General features: G+C 34.3%; 2 protein-coding genes across 3 annotated transcripts; both read left to right on the top strand.

Moving 5' to 3' along the window:
- The first annotated feature begins 810 nt into the window (after nucleotides 1-810).
- On the top strand, nucleotides 811-14,908 carry LOC131598082 (uncharacterized). The gene is made up of 37 exons (XM_058870718.1): nucleotides 811-1,107; nucleotides 1,266-1,328; nucleotides 1,412-1,501; nucleotides 1,607-1,666; nucleotides 1,752-1,817; nucleotides 1,925-1,990; nucleotides 2,082-2,157; nucleotides 2,264-2,328; nucleotides 2,453-2,545; nucleotides 2,645-2,725; nucleotides 2,806-2,890; nucleotides 3,032-3,078; nucleotides 3,169-3,231; nucleotides 3,316-3,375; nucleotides 3,493-3,546; nucleotides 3,649-3,708; nucleotides 3,822-3,936; nucleotides 4,023-4,130; nucleotides 4,687-4,799; nucleotides 5,728-5,907; nucleotides 6,014-6,076; nucleotides 6,146-6,235; nucleotides 6,305-6,364; nucleotides 6,452-6,517; nucleotides 6,626-6,691; nucleotides 6,774-6,849; nucleotides 6,960-7,024; nucleotides 7,149-7,241; nucleotides 7,342-7,422; nucleotides 7,496-7,580; nucleotides 7,702-7,748; nucleotides 7,840-7,902; nucleotides 8,002-8,061; nucleotides 8,214-8,267; nucleotides 8,368-8,425; nucleotides 14,234-14,356; nucleotides 14,442-14,908. The coding sequence occupies exons 1-37, from the start codon at nucleotides 931-933 to the stop codon at nucleotides 14,555-14,557; spliced, it is 2,988 nt and encodes a 995-aa protein (XP_058726701.1). The 5' UTR covers nucleotides 811-930; the 3' UTR covers nucleotides 14,558-14,908.
- A 3,004-nt stretch (nucleotides 14,909-17,912) lies between these two features.
- On the top strand, nucleotides 17,913-20,015 carry LOC131599952 (uncharacterized). Of its 2 annotated transcripts, XM_058872189.1 has the most exons (8): nucleotides 17,913-18,047; nucleotides 18,159-18,249; nucleotides 18,336-18,498; nucleotides 18,586-18,743; nucleotides 18,850-18,970; nucleotides 19,057-19,227; nucleotides 19,315-19,356; nucleotides 19,462-20,015. In XM_058872189.1, exons 5-8 carry the CDS (start codon nucleotides 18,950-18,952, stop codon nucleotides 19,555-19,557), a joined length of 330 nt encoding a protein of 109 aa, XP_058728172.1. In that variant the 5' UTR covers nucleotides 17,913-18,047; nucleotides 18,159-18,249; nucleotides 18,336-18,498; nucleotides 18,586-18,743; nucleotides 18,850-18,949; the 3' UTR covers nucleotides 19,558-20,015. The 2 variants fall into 2 exon arrangements, 1 of the variants encoding a protein (XP_058728172.1); XR_009282954.1 differs by lacking the exon at nucleotides 19,315-19,356 and having other exon boundaries at nucleotides 18,586-18,970.
- Nucleotides 20,016-20,498: the final 483 nt, after the last annotated feature.

The raw sequence follows: 20,498 nt of genomic DNA, 5'->3' as shown, positions 1-20,498 counted from the left end.
ACATTTCCTATAATTTTCACGAGACGGGTATGTTATTTTCTCGGCCACCAAACCTCCAATAAAAATGAAATTTTGGTACATTCATTTTATGGAGCGCCTGAAAAGAGAATTGATGCGATTGTTAGACAGAGACATTGAAGATGGTGATTGAATTAGAAGGATCCAGAGAAGAAGAACAACCTCTTCACTTGCAATTGGAAATCCTCGTTGTTGGTTGGAGGAAGTCAAAACAGACAGAAACGTAATATCGCTGATGCACGGATCCGATTAAATTGTTTTGCTATTAATATGAGATATAATATTTTTTAAATAATATATTTAATATTATACTTTATTTTTTAAATAGTATATTTGATATAATTATTTCTAAATGACGTAGATGAAACATTTTTTTAAAAAGCTGTCCCAAATAATTGAATCAATCTGCAAATTATTTTAATAGACTACAAACATCCTTCTTGAAACTATAGAAAACATTCAAAATCTTGTAGCTAGCTAGCTAGTAATAAAATGAATAAACATATGTTGATGATGCCTCCATCCTACTATGAACCACGTAAGCCAGAATAAATAAACAACACCAATCATGCATTCACCACAGAATACACATGCAAATCTGTTTATAAAAAATAATCACAACTTGCATTCTAGCTTCTCCAAAAGATAGGGTCTTGATTAACTGGACTGCCATATCATTGACAGCTTCATTTCACACACTTGCTATTTTGTTACCATGACTTGCCCTTTCCTCTAGCTATATTTTCGAATGCAACTACGAGGACAAAATTGTCAACATGTTAAAATATTGTTGCACACTTGCACTTATACATGCAGTATAAATGTCATGCTTTTGCATGTTGTTTTTCACAACTCTCAATTTTTTAAAAATAGTGATATTATTGTTTTGTGGCAATTTGTTATATATAGAAAATGAAAAATGAGGATGTTGAGAATGGAGAAATTAATGTGGTAAAGTATATGCAAGAGCCATTCATTCAAAAAGGGAGTGATGCTTGTGAAGATAAAAGTGTGGAAAATGGATCCATTGGAATGGTTCTGCTTAGCACATTTGTTGCTGTTTGTGGTTCTTTTTCATTTGGAACTTGTGTAAGTATACTCTTTGTTATTATTATTATTTGCATGCTTCTGTATTAGAGTAAACAACATAGCTAAAGTTAAAGGTTATTATTATGTTAAGCTCAAAAGTTACTAAAGTTAAAGGTTATTATTATGTTAAGCTCAAAAGTTACTATTTTTGTTATTAGGTGGGTTATTCAGCACCTACTCAAGCTGCTATAAGGGAAGATCTTAATCTATCTCTTGCTCAGGTAATTATTACTATTCTCATTTTTATATCATTCTTTTCTATTAACTTTACATTTTTAATAATTGAATTTTTTGGGATTTGCAGTTTTCAATGTTTGGTTCTTTGGTGACTATTGGTGCAATGCTTGGAGCTATAACAAGTGGCAGAATTACTGATTTCATTGGAAGAAAAGGGGTACGTATGCAACACTTAATTTTGTCGTTTAAGATTTTAACACACAGGTGAATGAAGTTGCGTAAACAATTTTAGTAATTAATCTGCGTAACAACAAACAAACAGGCTATGAGAATTTCAACGGGATTTTGCATTATAGGGTGGATAGCTGTCTTCTTCTCTAAGGTATGTATGTGTTCATCATCTTGTAATTAAAAAGTTGTGGCAAAAAATAAAAGAGAAACTTATTAGTACTGGTAATGTAATGCAGGGTTCTTCCACGCTTGACTTGGGAAGGTTATTCACCGGATATGGAATTGGACTTGTCTCATACGTGGTAATTATTTCATTCATAAACATAGAAATCAATTTCAACTTCAACTTATTTATATATGCTGCCTCTTCATTGTAATGTTTCTAACAAAAGTAAGCAAAATGAACCAGGTTCCGGTATATATAGCAGAAATAGCACCCAAAAATCTTAGAGGAATGCTTGCAACAACAAATCAGGTGAGAAAATATATCAAAAAAATGTATATCATTTGGATGATTAAGTATGATTGAATAGGATTTTATCAGTGACTATATGATTGTTTTGCAGCTTATGATTGTTATTGGATCATCAGTGTCATTTTTATTAGGAAGTGTCATAAATTGGAGACATCTAGCACTAGCAGGTAGTAATTCATAACTTTGAACTTTTGCCTCAAGGATATATAATTAATTAGAGATAAACTAATAACTAATTGTCGATTTGGTTTGGTTTTGATTGAACTTTTGAAGGACTAATGCCTTGCATTTGCTTGTTGGTTGGTTTGTACTTCATTCCTGAGTCTCCTAGATGGCTGGTAAGGATTAAGCTATAGCATCTGTTTGGATTAACGCTTTGAGCTTATCTACTAACATAAGCACTTATCAGACTATTTGAGAGATTTTATAAAAACATCTTATGACATGTTCATAATTTTTAAGGCAAAGGTTGGTCGTGAAAAAGAGTTTCAACTAGCTTTAAGGAAACTTCGTGGTAAAGATATTGATATTTCTCATGAAGCTATTGAAATTATGGTACATTCCAAGCTTTCTTAACTGATTATAACCATGCGAAAAAATTTCAATTAATTTGACATGTTTGATTACCTAAGCTGGATTCATTTTTTCCTATAGGATAATATTGAAACTCTTCAAAGCCTTCCTAAGGTTAAGATGTTGGATTTGTTGCAAAGCAAGTATGTGCGCGCTGTAGTTGTAAGTAACATAATTTACTTGTAGAAGTTAAGCTCATTCAAAAGTGTGTGTGTATAATGAACTATTTGTAACAACTTCAGATTGGTGTTGGACTAATGGCATTTCAACAATCTGTTGGAATTAACGGCATAGGATTCTATACAGCTGAGACTTTTGTTGCAGCAGGTAAGTAAGACGAATTGGATGATGATTGTAAAATATTTGGTTTAGTGGTGAATTTGGCGTGATTTTGTCAAATTCACTGTGATTCCAAACATGTTCCGTTCGTCATAGTTGTTATTGATTCTGTTTTAACTTGATTTTCAGGGCTTTCTTCAGCAAAATCCGGTACCGTAGCTTATGCTTGTATACAAGTAATTGATTTCCTTATAATTTCTCAAAATTAAACATATTATTAATAATGATCTTGTCTAATCTTTATTTGTTACATTGAACTATGATAGGTTCCATTTACCATGTTGGGAGCCATTTTGATGGATAAATCTGGAAGAAAACCTCTTATAACAGTAAATCTATTTGCAAACACTTACTTATCAATTACATCTAAATGAAAAGCGAATTAGTTTTAACTAAATTAATTCTTTATTCAGGTTTCTGCAAGTGGAACATTCTTGGGCTGCGTTATTACCGGAATTGCTTTCTTTTTCAAGGCAAGTCTATACTAAAAAGATTGCTTATGTCACAAGAAAACTTCAAATACTCTTAATGTGTGTTAATATTTTTCTGTATCAATCCTAAATTCATCTATATGGATTCATATGAATCAGGATCAAAGCTTATTGCTTGAGTGGGTGCCAACATTAGCAGTTACAGGCGTGTTGGTGAGTTTTCTTCCTCTTTTAAATCGATAAAGTAACTTAACATTCTTATACTCAAACTCATGTTTAAATTGAAATTGTCTCATTTTTTGTTCTTGTAATCAGATTTACGTAGCATCATTTGCAATTGGTTTGGGATCAGTTCCTTGGGTGGTGATGTCTGAGGTATGTATCTATCATTTGACACAAAAACTAATGCGTTAAGAAGATCCATGACTCAATCTGCACGGAGCATAATACTAACATTTTCCGTTAAAAAACAAATTTTGATATTGCAGGTGTTTCCTATAAATGTGAAGGGAATTGCGGGAAGTTTGGTGGTTTTGGTAGCCTGGCTAGGAGCTTGGGTGGTTTCGTATACCTTCAATTTTCTTATGAGTTGGAGTTCTCCTGGTAAGCACAAAGCCATAATATATAGACTAATGCTTATGTCAATAATCTGATGACTGTGATAATAATTGTATTGTTTTTGGACACAGGTACTATGTTTTTGTATGCTGGATGTTCCCTTTTAACCATTCTATTTGTTGTAAAAGTAGTCCCAGAAACCAAAGGAAAAACATTGGAAGAAATTCAGTCTTGCATTAGTTCTTAGAGAATGAGAAAAACAGATATATGAATTGGATACATCATGGACATTGTGTCTCTCTCTTCATTGGGGATCAAGACATAAAGCAGACCAAGACACTGTCCAATTATTGCAATCATTTTTATCAAATTCTTTTGGATCTGTTTAGGATCACCAATGCATAACTAGAAAGAATAACATGATTTGTCAAAAAAAGAAAAGAAGGAATAGCAGATGTTAATTTAATTTGTCCTCTTTTTATTTTACAAAATTTCTAAATGTTATTGCCATATTATTAAGAACTTTTCTCATTTTGCAATTCTGTTTATTTAATAAGCGCCCCAAATGCAAAGTAGTGAGTAGTTTCAACAGAATATATCTTCTTGATCTATATTAACTGACTAAAATAGATGTCTACTAAAAAATATTGCAAAGACAAAATGTGGATTTTTTTTAACTTAACTTAGTTAGCGATCGATCTTTGCGTTTTTCCGTTGCTAATTAAATTTAAATGACTAACATGATACGTTTTAAGGAATTAAGAGATCAATATGAATTTTTTTTATTTATGTAAGGGACCAAAATGAACCCCGATAGATACATATCAAATGTTGTTTTACCTAAAGTAGCAAATCAAAAGAACAACACCTTTCATTCGCATTCGCTGGAGAAGAATAGTGTTCCTTTCGTTTGCTAGGGTGCTAAAAGTGAATAAAACATTATGATGACTTTGCTGAGAATAAATACAAGTGTGAGTGTGGGGAAAATAGTCCCACATTGGATATGAATTGGTGACTTGAGTATTTATAAGTGGGAGAACCCACTCACCTATCACTGTAAGGTTTTAGGTGGAGTGTATCTCCCACAAAGATGTGTTGCTCAAGTGGAATGTCCCGGAATTAACAATGCTCCTTGCTCTTAAGATGATTTATAACATCAAAATGTCGGTTTTGCGCAAATCCAAGGTATAAGATTTAATTTTTTAAAATGAAAAATAAATGGGAATACGGATGAGGAAAAAACTTTGTCATATGTTTTTTTTTTTTTGTAGTAGTGGCGGTTTTAACCGTCTTTCATATGTAAAACAACTTATTACACACTTGCGAGTTTCTTTTTTCAAGTAGATGTTGTCTATATCTACCACCACATTGGAGGCCATGATGGACTTCACCGACCTACCATCAACTTCTTGATCGGCATTGGAATATAATTTATCCAAATAAAACCACATCACCCATCATGCACATGCAAAGGACAGAATCCATCCTAGTGTGAACCACGTAAGCTAGAATAAATAAACAAAACCAATCATGCACTCGCCTCAGAATCCACATGCAAATCTGTTTACCAAACAAGCACCACTTTCACTGTAGCTTCTCCTAACCTCTTGTTCCCAAGGACAGGGTCTTGATTGGATTGCCATATCATTGACAGCTTCATTTCTCAAGTGCTAGTACAAGTCTGTACTTTTGTTACCTTCATGCCCTTTTCTCTAGATAACTCCCAATGCAAATATGAGGACAAAATTGTCAACTTGTAGAAATAATGTTGCACTTATACATGCCGTATAAATCACATGCTTTTGCATTTTGTCTTTCACAACTCTCAACTTATAGAAAATGAGAAATGAGGATGTTGAGAATGGAGAAATTAATGTGGTAAAGTATATGCAAGAGCCATTCATTCAAAAAGGGAGTGATGCATGTGAAGATAAAAGTGTGGAAAATGGATCCATTGGAATGGTTTTGCTCAGCACATTTGTTGCTGTTTGTGGCTCTTTTTCTTTTGGAACTTGTGTAACTACTCTTTTTTAGTTACTTTCATGCTTGTGTATTAGAGTAAACAACCTAACTAAACTTAAAGGTTAATAAGTTAAGCTGAAGTTACTATTTTTGTTATTAGGTGGGTTATTCAGCACCCACTCAAGCCGCTATAAGGGAAGATCTTAATCTTTCTCTTGCTCAGGTAATTAAATACTATTCTTGTTTTTCTGTTAACTTTACATTTTTAATAATTGAATTTTGGGATTTGCAGTTTTCAATGTTTGGTTCTTTGGTGACTATTGGTGCAATGCTTGGAGCTATAACAAGTGGTAGAATTACTGATTTCATTGGAAGAAAAGAGGTATGTATGTGACACACAATTTAAGTTGCGCAAACAATTTTACTAATTTGCGTAACATCAAACAAACAGGCTATGAGAATATCAACAGGATTTTGCATTATAGGATGGTTAGCTGTCTTCTTCTCTAAGGTATGTATCTTTTGAACAATGTGATCGTCTTTTGAATAGTTGATGCATAAAAAGAAAGAACTTATTGCATTATTCCATCTAATGCAGGGTTCTTGCACACTTGATTTAGGAAGATTTTTTACAGGATATGGAATTGGAGTTATCTCATACGTGGTAATTAATTGATGATCAACCTCAACTTATTTTCATTCAAGAAAGTTTAAATGCATGTAACGTTACTTAACTGATAATTTCCTAACAAAAATCAGAAAAATTGAACAGGTTCCAGTATATATAGCAGAAATAGCACCAAAAAATCTTCGAGGAGGACTCGCAACAACAAATCAAGTGAGGAAATGTTAAGTACTTTTTTTTGCTAATTAAGTATCATTGAATTGGACAATAGCATTGACTATGCTTGTTTCGGCAGCTTATGATTGTTATTGGATCATCAGTATCATTTTTATTAGGAAGTGTTATAAATTGGAGACAACTAGCACTAGCAGGTAGTAATTAGTAACAGTAATTTTGGATTTTTGCCTCAAGGATATAACTGATTAGAGATAAACTAATAACTAATCGTTGATTTGGTTTGGTTTGGCGTGAACTTTTGAAGGACTAGTGCCTTGCACTTGCTTGTTGGTTGGTCTGTGCTTCATTCCCGAGTCTCCTAGATGGCTGGTAAGGATTAAACTATACCGCCTGTTTGGGTTAACTTTTTGCGCTTATCTACTAATTTAAGCACTTATCAGACAACTTGAGAGAGTTTAAGAAAACATCTTATGACATGATCTTAATTTTTCAGGCAAAGGTTGGTCGTGAAAAAGAGTTTCAACTAGCTTTAAAGAAACTTCGGGGTAAAGATGTTGATATTTCTAATGAAGCTACTGAAATTATGGTACATTCCAAGCTTTCTTAACTGATTAAACACCATTAAAAAAAGTTCCAATTCACTTGATATGTTTGATGACAGAAGCTGGATTCATTTTTGCTTACAGGACAATATTCAAACTCTTCAAAATCTTCCTAAGACTAAGATGTTGGATTTGTTCCAAAGCAAATACGCGCGGTCTGTAGTTGTAAGTAACATACTTGTAGAAATTAAGCTCAGTCAATAATCCGTGTATAATAAACTATTTGTAACAACTTCAGATTGGTGTTGGACTAATGGTATTTCAACAATCTGTTGGAATTAATGGTATAGGATTCTATACAGCTGAGACTTTTGTTGCAGCAGGTAAGTAAGACGAAATGGATGCTAATTGTAAAATGTTTAGTTTAGTGTTGAATTTGACCTGATTCCAGACATGTTACGTTCCTCATAGTTGTTGTTGATTCTGTTTTAACTTGATTTTCAGGGCTTTCTTCACCAGAATCTGGTACCATAGCTTATGCTAGTATACAAGTAATTGATTTCCTTATAATTTCTCAAAAATTAACCATATAACTAATTATGTTCTTGTCTAATCTTTATTTGTTACATTGAACTATGACAGGTTCCATTTACCATGTTGGGCGCAATTTTGATGGATAAATCTGGAAGAAAACCTCTTATAACAGTAAATCTATTTGCAAACACTTACTTATCAATTACATCTAAATGAAAAGTAAATAAGAACTTTAGGTTTAACTAAATTATTTCTTGTATATATATTCAGGTTTCTGCAAGTGGAACATTCTTAGGCTGCTTAATTACAGGAATTGCTTTCTTTATCAAGGCAAGTTTTTAATATAAAATTTCCTTCAGAAGCTTTTTAAATAAGTTGGAATTAACTTACATATCATAACTTGTTAAATAAGTCCTTCCAAACATTCCCGGTATATGTATGTATCAATTCTAAAATCATCTTTATGGTTTCATATGAATCAGGATCAAAGCTTATTGCTTGAGTGGGTGCCAACATTAGCAGTTGCAGGCGTGTTGGTGAGTTTTCTTCCTTTTTAAATCGATAAAGTAACTTAACATTCTTATACTCAAACTCATGTTTCAAGTGAAATTCTTTCATTTTTGTTCTTGTAATCAGATTTACATAGCCTCATTTTCAATTGGTTTGGGATCAGTTCCTTGGGTGATGATGTCTGTGTCACAAATTCCGGCGTAAACCTTTCTGATTATTATTTCTTGTATATATAGAAATTACAGGCTATACAAGTAATTACACTAAAAATTACATTTAATGAGAACAAACCCTTATTCTAGGAACAAACCCTTATCCTTATTCACATCCCCCCTCAAATTGATGCTGGTCAATAAGCATCAATTTGCTAACAAGAAACTGATGACGTGGACGCGGAACAGCCTTGGTAAGTAGGGGTGTTCATTGGTTCGGGTAAATCCGAACCAAACCAGAATCCGAACCAAACCATAGTGTTTGGGTTGGATATTTTTTCAGTTCGGGCAAGAACCGAACCAAACCAATGAAATCCAATGACAATCGGTTCGGGCATCGGATTTTCAACTTTCTACCCGCAAGCCCAACCCAAACCAACCATAATTAATTATCATGAAAACTACTACAAAGCATTCAACTTCAATAAGAAAAAAATAAAATGTTGTGTGTGGACAAGTTATGCTATTTTAATTTGTTATTAGAAAATTGATAGTGTAATATGATAAATGAACATAAAGTTATGAAACACATTCATTATTATATTAATTCAAGTGACTAGTTATAGATTCAAAAGTCTTAATCTTAGATATTATTTTTGTGAGATATTTTTGAATCTATTAGAGAAAAATTTGTAGTATAATATTTAAATTTGAACACTATTAATATTATATTTTTTTATAATATTATGAAAAATTAATTTTTGTAAATAAGTTATTTTTTAAAAATATTTTTGCAATTTTTATCTACCCGATCAATCCAACCCAAACCAATCCGTTGTTTCTCGGATCGGTTTGGTTTGGGCTTTATCGCAAAAATTTATAAATCCAATCCAAACCAATCCATTTAATTTTAATCGGTTTGGGTATCGGATTCTCTCAAAACCGAACCAAACCGGCCCGCGAACACCCCTATTGGTAAGAATGTCTGCAACCTGCAACTGAGTACTAACATGAGGAAGAGATATTAGTCGGTCTTCATACGCGTCCCGGATTGAGTGACAATCAACTTCGATATGTTTGGTGCGTTCATGAAAAACGGGATTTGCAACAATTTGGATGGCACTTGTATTGTCAGCATAAAGAGAAGTTGGCTCTATTTGAGGAAATCCAAGTTCAGCCAAAAGACCACGAAGCCAAATTATTTCAGAACAAGCAGCAGACATGGCCCGATACTCAGACTCAGTAGAAGATTTAGAGACTCTAGCTTGTTTCTTACTTTTCCATGAGATCAATGAAGAGCCAAGAAACATGCACCAACCAGTAACAGATCGTCGAGTATCAGGACACCCTGCCCAGTCGGCATCACTATAAGCACTCAATTTAGGAGCAACTCCAATAGGAAAGAATAAACCACGATGAGAGCTTCCCTTTAAGTAACGAATTATGCGACGAACTGCTGCCAAGTGAAGATGGTGAGGAGAGTGCATGAATTGACTTACTTGTTGAACAGCAAAAGATATGTCAGGGCGAGTAATAGTCAAGTAATTAAGGCTACCCACGAGTTGACGATACAACAAGGGATCAGGTAAGAGATCACCATCATCACGATGATATTTAACATTAACCTCAAGAGGAGTATCCACTGGATTAGCCGATTGGAGACCAGCCATAGAAATTAAATCTGTGACATACTTATGTTGATGGAGGAATATTCCCTTGGACGTAGAATGAACCTCAAGACCAAGAAAATAGTGTAGATTACCAAGATCTTTCATGTGAAATGATGCCTGTAGCTGTTGCTTAAGTCGTTGAATGGAAGCATGATCAGAACCAGTAATAACCATATCATCAACATACAAAAGAAGCAGAACAATTCCCGCAGATGTGCTATGAATAAATAAAGAGGAATCATACTGACTCTGAGTAAAAGAGAACCCAAGTAGAGTGGAGCGGAATTTCTCGTACCATGCTCTGGGTGCTTGTTTCAAACCATATAAAGAGCGTTTAAGCTTGCAAACACCCTTGGATGAAGAGAACAAACCTTGAGGAGGTGTCATATAGATATCTTCAGTCAGATCACCATGAAGAAAAGCATTCTTCACATCCATTTGATGAAGAGACCATCCATTAGAAGCAGTTATAGATATTAGAGTCCGAACAGTTGTCATTTTGGCAACTGGTGCAAATGTCTCATCATAATCAATTCCATATTCCTGCTTATTTCCTAAGGCAACCAAGCGAGCCTTGAAACGGTTTAGGGACCCATCGGAATTCAATTTCACAGAATACACCCATTTACAGCCAATAGGTTTAACATTAGGAGGACAAGAGACAATATCCCATGTGAAATTCTCTTGAAGAGCTTGAAGTTCCTCATTCATTGCTTTTATCCAACGCACATCTTTAACAGCCTGTGAATAACAAGTAGGAACAGATATGCTAGAGAGTGTGGCGGTCAGAGAAGTATGTGAGGAATCATACCTGTCTGGTGAATATCTATCTGGTGCTCGAGATATTCGAACAGAACGTCGTGGTTCAATCGTGACAGGATCAGGTGACGGTTCAGCATCGGGAAGGGGTGTGGGAACCTGTTCTTTTTGTTTCCTGACATATACATGACCTGGTTTATAACGTTCTATAGATTGAGGCATAATAGAAAACTTAGGAAGAGTAACAACATCATTCATGACAGGAGACACACATGGAAACATAAACTGATTATCAAAAAATGTCACATTCCGAGAAATGCGAAAACGATGGTTAGTGACATCATAACACACAAATCCCTTATGAGAGTGACTGTACCCCATAAATGCACATTGAACAGACTGGGCTCCAAGCTTATGTCTTTCAAATGGAGGTAAATGAACAAAACACACACACCCAAAAGTATGTAAAGCACTATAATCAGGATGAATTTTAAAAATACGAAAGAAAGGAGAATCAAGATCAATAACCGTAGAAGGAAGACGATTGATCAAGAAGACAGCCGTGGAAAGAGCCTCCACCCAAAATCGGGATGGTACAAAAGCTTGGAGAAGTAAGGCGCGTGTTACATCAAGCAAATGACGATTCTTACGTTCTGCCATGCTATTTTGTTGAGGGGTATTAGGACAAGACCGTTGAGACAAAATGCCTTTGTGTTGTAGGTATTCCTGAAACTCATGAGACATGTACTCACCACCAGAGTCAGAGCGAAAAATTTTAACACTTGCTTGAAATTGAGTTTCAACATATGTCAAATATTTCTTAAACATAGAAAATACTTCAGATTTAGAGCGGAGAAAATATATCCAAGTAAAGCGACTATAATCATCGATAAATGTGACAAAATATTTATAGTGAGCATGCAAAACTACAGGAGAAATTCCCCATACATCACTATGAATCATCTCAAAACAACTAGAAGCACGGTGAGCACCAGATGGAAAAGGAAGTGTTTTACTTTTAGCCAATTTGCAAACAGAACATGGAATAGAGGCATTAGAAATAACATTTTTATTTCCCAATAAACCAGTTTTACATAAATGAGACAAAACAGAAGAGTTTGGATGACCCAATTTTCTATGCCAATCCTCATAAGAATTCAAAACATTATTACAAGCAAGAGATAATTGATTAGAAATAAACTGAAGTGGAAACAATCTTCCCACTTTAGGCCCCTTCGCGATCACCTTCCCCGACACCTGCTCCTAAACAAGACAACCAGACCGAGAAAAATTAACATCACAATTGTTGTCCACCAATTGGCCAACAGACAATAAATTGGAAGCAAGACCAGGTGATACAAATACATCCCGAAAATCAGAGTTTATGTCACCAACATTAGTGATTGATAGGTTATTACCATCAGCAATTTGAATTTGTTGATTACCACGATAAGACCGTAAATTGTGCAAGTTTTCAGAGGAACCCGTCATGTGATTAGAAGCACCAGAATCAAGAAACCATGGATGTAAAACATTAGAAGACTTACCCTGAATTCCCAAAGCGGAAAGAGCGGAAAGTACCATTTGTTGAATCATTTCAGGTTGTAGAGTACCAACATTAGATGCACTAGTAACAGAAGGACCAGAGGCAGAATTTGTAGTTGCATGAAATGCCTGCACCGGACGTTGTGTTGGTCGTGGAGGACGTGTGGGACAATCAGATATAATATGACCTTGCTGCTTGCAATAATTACAGAACTTCTTAATGCAACTCCGAGAAATGTGGCCAAATTGTTTGCAAGAGAAACATTGAACCTGTCTCATATCACGACCTTTACCTTTACTCTGAGCAACATATGCAACAGTCATAGGCTCAGAAACAGCAGCTTCATGAGACATGACTCCTTGAGTAATGAGACGTTGTTCCTCTCTTAGAAGTTCTCCAACACATGTATCGAAAGACGGAACAGGATTTCTATTAAGCAAGACACCTCTGACAACTTCAAATTCTGGACGAAGTTTCATGAGAAACTGATCTCGGCAACTTGTGTTATAGACCTCTTGGACAGCCGCGAGAGCAGTCTTGGGAACATCAGTATGAATAAGAGCAGAGTGTTCTGTCCATAGATTCAAAAAACCAGAATAATACTCTTGAATGGATAAAGTACCTTGTTTGTAATTGGCTATTTCGAGCTCCAATTGAAAACGTTTAGCTGCATTGTCTTGGTTGTAAATACGCTTCAAATAATTCCACATTTCTTGAGCAGTTGAAAATAAACGCAAATTATTGATCATTTGAGGATCAATGGTGCTAAGTATCCAAGTAATTATTTGAGCATCTTTAATTTCCCACGCATCTAATGCAACCTTTTCTGTAGGTGCCTTAGAAGTATCATCGAGGTGACTCCATAATCCCTTTCCCTTCACATAATTTTTGAACTGAAATTCCCAAGTTGGATAATTCTTACCGGTAAAACGCACACAAAAGCAATTTTTTTCGTTTCCCATATCCATGACTATATATCAATTCTGTGAGCACGTGCAAAAAAAAATTTTTTTTTTTCTTCTTCTTCTTCTTTTTTTTTTTTTTTTTTTTTTAATAGTAACAATTGAAGAAATATGAAACTTGGAGGAACACCAGTAGCGAAACAGTAGCAACACCACCAAACAGTAGCACCACCAGAAACGAACGAATAGGAACCACAAGAACGAACGCGAACCACAAACGAACAGTAGCGAAATCGTGATAAATAAAACCACAGACAATCGACACAAAACAAAATTGCCGAGAGTCACCGAAGAGTCACCGATCAAGGAACAGAATTGCCGAGAGTACAGAATCGTACACCGAAGAGTCACCGATCAAGGAACAGAATCGCCAAGAGTACAAAATCGTAAATCACAATTGAATCAAGATTACGAAAGTGCAACAATAACGAACTTACGAAAGATCACGACGGCAGTTTCAATACAAATACGGACGAGGAATACGATTTCGAGAGCGACTCAGTGGGTGTCGCTGTTCAGCCAAGATAACAAGGATTCACAGGTTAGATCGAACCCTTCTGATACCATGTCACAAATTCCGGCGTAAACCTTTCTGATTATTATTTCTTGTATATATAGAAATTACAGGGCTATACAAGTAATTACACTAAAAATTACATTTAATGAGAACAAACCCTTATTCTAGGAACAAACCCTTATCCTTATTCACAGTCTGAGGTATGTATGTATTATTTTACATAACACCAACATTTATAACGGTTTAGTAACACTCTTAACATGTCATTAAAGTAAAGCTAATAAAATTGAAGTAGATAAAAACTAATGCGCTAAGAAGATCGATGACTCGATCTGCACCGAGCATAACACTAACAATTTTCATTAAAAAACAAATTTTGAAATTGCAGGTGTTTCCTATAAATGTGAAGGGAATTGCTGGAAGTTTGGTGGTTTTGGTAGCCTGGCTAGGAGCTTGGGTAGTTTCATTTTCATATACCTTCAATTTCCTTATGAGTTGGAGTTCTCCTGGTAAGCACAAAGCATAATATATAGACTAATGCATATGTCAATTATCTGATTTAGATGATAATTATTGTATTGTTTTCTGACACAGGTACTATGTTTTTGTATGCTGGATGTTCCCTTTTAACCATTCTATTTGTTGCAAAAGTAGTTCCAGAAACCAAAGGAAAAACATTGGAAGAAATACAAGCTTGCATTAGTTCTTAGAGATAGAATGGATACATGATGGTGTATCACTCTCTGTAATTCGTAATTTAGACGCTTACTATTATAACTACTGGTATTGAGATAGAATTGACCTAAACATGATGAATTGAGTAACTGGCTCTCTTAATTGATTCAGATTCAAGCAAGGAGTATTTATACAAAAGTTAAGAACACCATAAGCTAACTTGATACACACACAACATATAGTAACTTGTGTAACAAGAAACAACATTCTAACTAACTACCAACACGAATCTAACTAATTCCTTGAGATTAGCAACTAACTATTTATAACTATCTAATTTGAATCATCTTCATTTTGAGTAGGTCCATGTAATATTCTCCCACTACTTGAACATAAGAAATACGAAAGACTTGAGTAGTAATGACTTGGTGAAGAAGTTTAACAATTTTATTGTGAGATGAGACTGGTAGCAGTTTCAGTGTGCCCAACTTGGAGTTTTTCATGAACAAGGTGGTAACTTTAACTCAAGTGTTTGATTCTTTATAGTAGACATGATTGAAAACTATGTGAAGTGCACTTTGGTTCAGTGGGATTGGATTTTTATTTATTATAGTAGACATGATTCTTAGAAAACTGTAAATGCATTTTGGTTCAGTGGGATTGGATTTTTATTCATTATTCAAATTCTACTACCTGTTTGCTGTTTGGGGTGATTGAACTTATTTGCTGGCTTATTTTGAATAGCTGAATCTATCTCCCAGTCAGAGATAAAGGGGCCGTTTAGGATCAAACTATATTATAACTTTGCAAAATTTCTCCAATTCACAAGTGAACACTAAGTTTTAATTGTGAAAGAAACACTACATGTAAGTGTAACCAAAAACGATGTGAGACTTCAACGAAAACTAATTAATATGCAGAAAATCAAAAACAAAATCCATGTTGTTTCTTCTACATAATAAAAGAACAAAATCCATGTTGTTTCTCCGCATGTTTCACAATAATCCAATTATTGGCAGCATATGAAAACCAATTATTGGAATCCCTTAAAGCCAGAAGAATATTAAAAATGAAAAGTGAAAAAGCAATAAGACGTTGAAAGCATGTTAAGTACATTTTGGTGTTAAATAAGAAGAATAAAAAGCATAACCATAATAATTCAATGTGGTAAAAAAAAATTAGAGCTTAGAGTAATATTTTCTCAATCAGTATTTCAAGAGAAGTGATGTTACCGAACATCACTATGTTATCATCACAGCTCTAACAGTAAAGCACCAGCCGGGAATCGAACCCGGGTCTGTACCGTGGCCGGGTACTATTCTACCACTAGACCACTGGTAGAATAGTACCACATATAGTAACTTGTGTAACAAGAAACAACATTCTAACTAACTACCAACAGGAATCTAACTAACTCCTTGAGATTAGCAACTAACTAACTAATTTATAACTATCTAATTTGAATCATCTTCATTTTGAGTAGGTCTATGTAATATTTTCCCGCAAATTGAAGGTTGGTAGGTATTATATGTGTTCAACTTAACATAAGAAATGCGAAAGATTTAGGTAGTAATGACTTGGGGAAGTGAAGAAGTTTAACAATTTTATTGAGATGAGACTGGTAGCAGCTTCATGGTACCAACTTGGAGTTTTTCATGAACAGGGTAGTAATCTTTCTTTCAGTGTTTGATTCTTTATAGTAGATATGATTGAAAACTATGTTAAGTACACTTTGCTTATCACAAAAAATCACCTATTGACACAATTTTATATTTGTATTAAAAAATAATTTTATAGCTTATAATAAAATTGATTATTGACACAATTTTATTTTTGTATTACAAAAATAATTTTAAATTTTTTTAATAAATAATATTTTTAACAAAAATTAAAAAAAAACTTTTCGGTCAGATTTGTTTTCAACATAAATCAAAAGTCACTTTTACAATACATAATCTACAATATAAGAAAGTTAATTGATCTGGAAAGTACAATTCTGCCCCTTTGCTTCCACAATCTGCCACATGGACACCTTCATTGCTCTTCTTTTCTACAACTACACCACCACGTCTGATTTCAAAATAGCCAAAGAAAACCTTTACAAAATTTTCGAATATAATAATTTTATATTCCTATATTTCTTGGAAAACACAATTATAATCTCTGCCATACTCAAACTCTTTCTCAAAGTCTTTTCATTAGGTTTTATTACTCTCTTTCTATCTACCTCAATCTTTTTGCTATTTCTCCATCTCACTCCCGTTCTGAAATCTGCGCCATCTTCCATCTTCATCCATCTTCAATCTCTCCATCTTCTATCTTCAACCTCTGCATGGCTCGTCCAATGGAAAAAATTATGGACATCAACGACACCAAGGAGTTGTGGAAAGTGGCAGTGAGAGTTGCCCATAAATGGAAGGTAGTCTCCAACAACAAGGAGCACTTTGAGATGATCTTCCAAAACAAAGAGGTAAGTGAATAATCTGTTTGTGCGTGTGATTGTTCACATGGTTTTGTAACTTCTGTTAGTGTGTGTGATTGTTCATATGTTGTCGTCTATATTGTGTTTTGCGTCTTCAATCTTTACCTTTTGAACATTTTGTTTTTACCGTTGCTGTTGTTTCATGGTTATATTGTTTCCAATATCTGTTCCTTTTTTATGGTTTTGAAGCATGTGTTCCTTTTCGTTACATTATAAATGCTGTTAATCTTTTACATCTTTTGCCTATAATGTTACAACATATTGTGTTTCTATATTTATGATGTTCATGTTTTTCATGTTTTGAAACTATGTTACATAATCTATGATATTTCCATGTATGAGGTTGTGTTCTGCATTTAACCTTTTGTATATTTCCAGGGTTGTGATATCCACGTGGTTGTTCCAACTGCATGCATGGCCGCATACAATGAGAAGTTTGAGGTGAACCGCACCTATACTGTGTCAAATTTTTCGGTGCAGCCTAATAACTTAGTTTTCAAACCAAGCTCCCACAAGTTCTTGGTGAAATTTACTGGAGGAACTGCTGTTGGTGATGTTGACAAACATGACATACCCCCCAAACCACGCCCCTTCACCAGTTTCCCTGACATCATTAACGGAAACTTTCAGAAGAATGTACTCATTGGTAACACTACATCGCGATAACATTTTCTTTTGCATTATATAGTAGCTCAATTACTTATGTTCTTCGTTTTCAACAATCCATCAGATGTTATTGGTATGCTCGACAGTGTTGGGTATCAACAGACGCAAATTGGCGGAAAAAAATATCAGGCTAATTTGCTACTGAGAGATGCAAGGTATGTCGTTCAACCATCTTCTTTTGGAATCTTCTTTTGGCCATTATTCATCTGTTTCATGTCTTATAATGAGCCCATTTTTCATCTATTCCAGCAACAACACCATAAATTGCACCCTCTGGGAGGACTATGCCAAACAGTTTTTTAAGTTTAACGAGGACAAAGCTGCGACAACTGGGCCGATTGTTATTTTGATTCAGTATGCAAAAGTTAAAGAAGCTGGTATGTTATTTTATCGTAGAAATTTTAATATGCGACATTCACGTGCATTGAGTGCATTGTTAATTTTGCTTCTGTCACGTAATTTGTTTGTATTGTCAATTTTTATTGTAGGCCAATACCCTCTCTTCGTTACCAACACATTCCATGTTACCAAGCTCCTTATCAATGCAGATTTGCCGAGTGTCAAGGACTTCCTTAACAGGTTGCTTCCATGCTATATTTGTATTTAAAGTCATCTCATTTTTGATTCCTCTCATGTGCAATATTGATTCTAATTTCCTCATGCAGTTTCCCAAAGGAATCGTTGCGTGTTGTTTCCACGCAACTAACCTCTCAGTCTCAACAATACTCCCGCACATCGACAAATGATAATGTTGGATAAAGTCATCTGCAGAAGTTGCTGAAAGGGGCTATTGCTGTACCACTTAGTGAGATGAAGAAAATCCGCGAGGTACCGTTACGCAAATTTGAATTATATCATTGAAGCAATTTGAGGATGTGTATGTTTTCCTAAAATACATATTCATTTTTCATGCAGATTACTTTTTGTGCTACTGTTGCAAAAACAAGAAAACTCATTGCGTCTTCCCACGGATGGTACTACCAGTGCTGCCATGAATGAACAAAATCAGTTCGCGGTGACAAACCTCCGTACAAATGTGATAATGGACATTTTACTGAGGCGGAGATCTATAAGTACAATCCGTTTGGGACCTTTGTCTTTGATTCATACCACCTCTCTATTGATGCTTATTATTATGGTTTTTTAACATTTGTATCTAATCCAATAAACCAAAAATAGATATAAGATTGAAGTGGAAGGTTTCTATTTGCATACTTCTTGCAAATTCATTTTCTGGGATAGAGAATGTACCGAAATCTTACACGTCTCTGCTACTCATATGCGGGATACAATGATAAAGGTCTTTTACGTCTTACAGCATTTATATCTATAGTATTAGGCTGTTCTAGCTGAGCATTAATAACATGTTATATTTGTTTTTTGTAGGTTGGTATCACAGATCCATTAGAATTCCCATTAGATCTTGATGCTATGTTGGACTTGGATCTTGCTTTGAGGGTTAAATGGCAGCCCAGTTGGGACAGCGCCTCAGTTATAATGTTCTTTAAAGATGATGAGTTTGTAAAACAATTGAAGGCTCCTTGGGCGGATACTCAGGTATCACTGAACTCACAACTCGCATTTTCTTAGTATTTACATCATCTATGTTGATACAAAAAAACTAATTATGTTTATACGTTCAAGGTCGGGAATTCTGAACCATCTGTAACACCACTCCCACTGCAGGTATATGCTCCAATACTATTCTTTATAAATGCATATATATTGCTAATTCTGTTGTGTGATAATGATTTTTAAAAACAATTCGCATCTTCTGTTTGTATTTTGCAGATTAAAGAAAGCGTCGATGAAGCCAAAACTGATGCTGCAGATGATTGTGACGTTCCAACGTTATTCAATTTCAAAAACCAAAGCATGTATTGTTAGAGAAGTTGTTGTCCTATACATGTTCATAACTTATTTTTTATGTTATGTTTACAGGACTTAGAGATAACATCCAAACACAACCCAGAGCTTCTAACTCCCACCGCAAAAAGGCAGAGTCATGGTGGTTCCAGCGAGTCGACATGTGTATGTGACGGTGAACTATCTTCGACCAAATTGAAGAAGATCATCAAGTTGGAGAACAACAAGTAGTCGTACTCCTACACGCATAAAACAATGCAAGCATAACGTATCTGTTTTGGCTACTCAGTACTATATCATATTAGGAGTCTTTTGGATATTTCATTTTGGTTCACTGATGACTTTATCTTTGCATGTCTGATGTAATTTTTGGTCCTGAATATTTAAAGCATTATATTTCCCTTCTAAATCCATATCTGTTACTAAGGTTACACATGCTAATTGTAGCATTTTATATTGGATATTCCATTTTGGTTCAATGAAGATTTTCTTTCGTAAACAGTAACAATGTGTTTTAACTTTGTACCCTTTTCACGTTTTTCTTTCTTTTTTTATTTTAACCTTTCAGTTTGGTTGCTTATTATATGTCACCCAGTTTTCATGTTAATAGCAAGTGATCTTATATAATCAGAGACAGTTGAAAATTTAACTCAACAAAATGCATACCACATATATATATATATATATATATATATATATATATATATATATATATATATATATATATATATGACACAAACTGCATTTTTCAATTTAGTTTTTACCTTTTAATTTAGTATAACTTAACTAACAAATCATATTATCTATTCTAATATGGCACTCTGAATTATTCGAAATCACTTTCAACTTTAACTAATAATAATTAAACATAAATAAATAACACTATCAGAACCTTTTACATATATTTATATATTAGATATATACTTTCATAGAGTTTTGTGGAGTAATCTTTTAAACAACTC

This window comes from Vicia villosa, linkage group LG4 (assembly GCF_029867415.1).
Source record: "Vicia villosa cultivar HV-30 ecotype Madison, WI linkage group LG4, Vvil1.0, whole genome shotgun sequence".
NCBI lineage: Eukaryota > Viridiplantae > Streptophyta > Magnoliopsida > Fabales > Fabaceae > Vicia > Vicia villosa.
This window is presented reverse-complemented; position numbering and strand designations above follow the sequence as displayed.

Excerpts from the sequence above, each read along its gene's own strand:
- LOC131598082 (XM_058870718.1), top strand. The coding sequence starts at position 931 with ATGAAAAATGAGGATGTTGAGAATGGAGAAATTAATGTGGTAAAGTAT. Across the intron at positions 4,800-5,727 it reads AGAAGAATAGTGTTCCTTTC|AAAATGAGAAATGAGGATGT; the intron begins GTTTGCTAGGGT and ends CTCAACTTATAG. Across the intron at positions 7,903-8,001 it reads GAAGAAAACCTCTTATAACA|GTTTCTGCAAGTGGAACATT; the intron begins GTAAATCTATTT and ends ATATATATTCAG.
- LOC131599952 (XM_058872189.1), top strand. The coding sequence starts at position 18,950 with ATGCGGGATACAATGATAAAG. Across the intron at positions 19,228-19,314 it reads CTCCTTGGGCGGATACTCAG|GTCGGGAATTCTGAACCATC; the intron begins GTATCACTGAAC and ends TATACGTTCAAG. Across the intron at positions 19,357-19,461 it reads TAACACCACTCCCACTGCAG|ATTAAAGAAAGCGTCGATGA; the intron begins GTATATGCTCCA and ends TGTATTTTGCAG.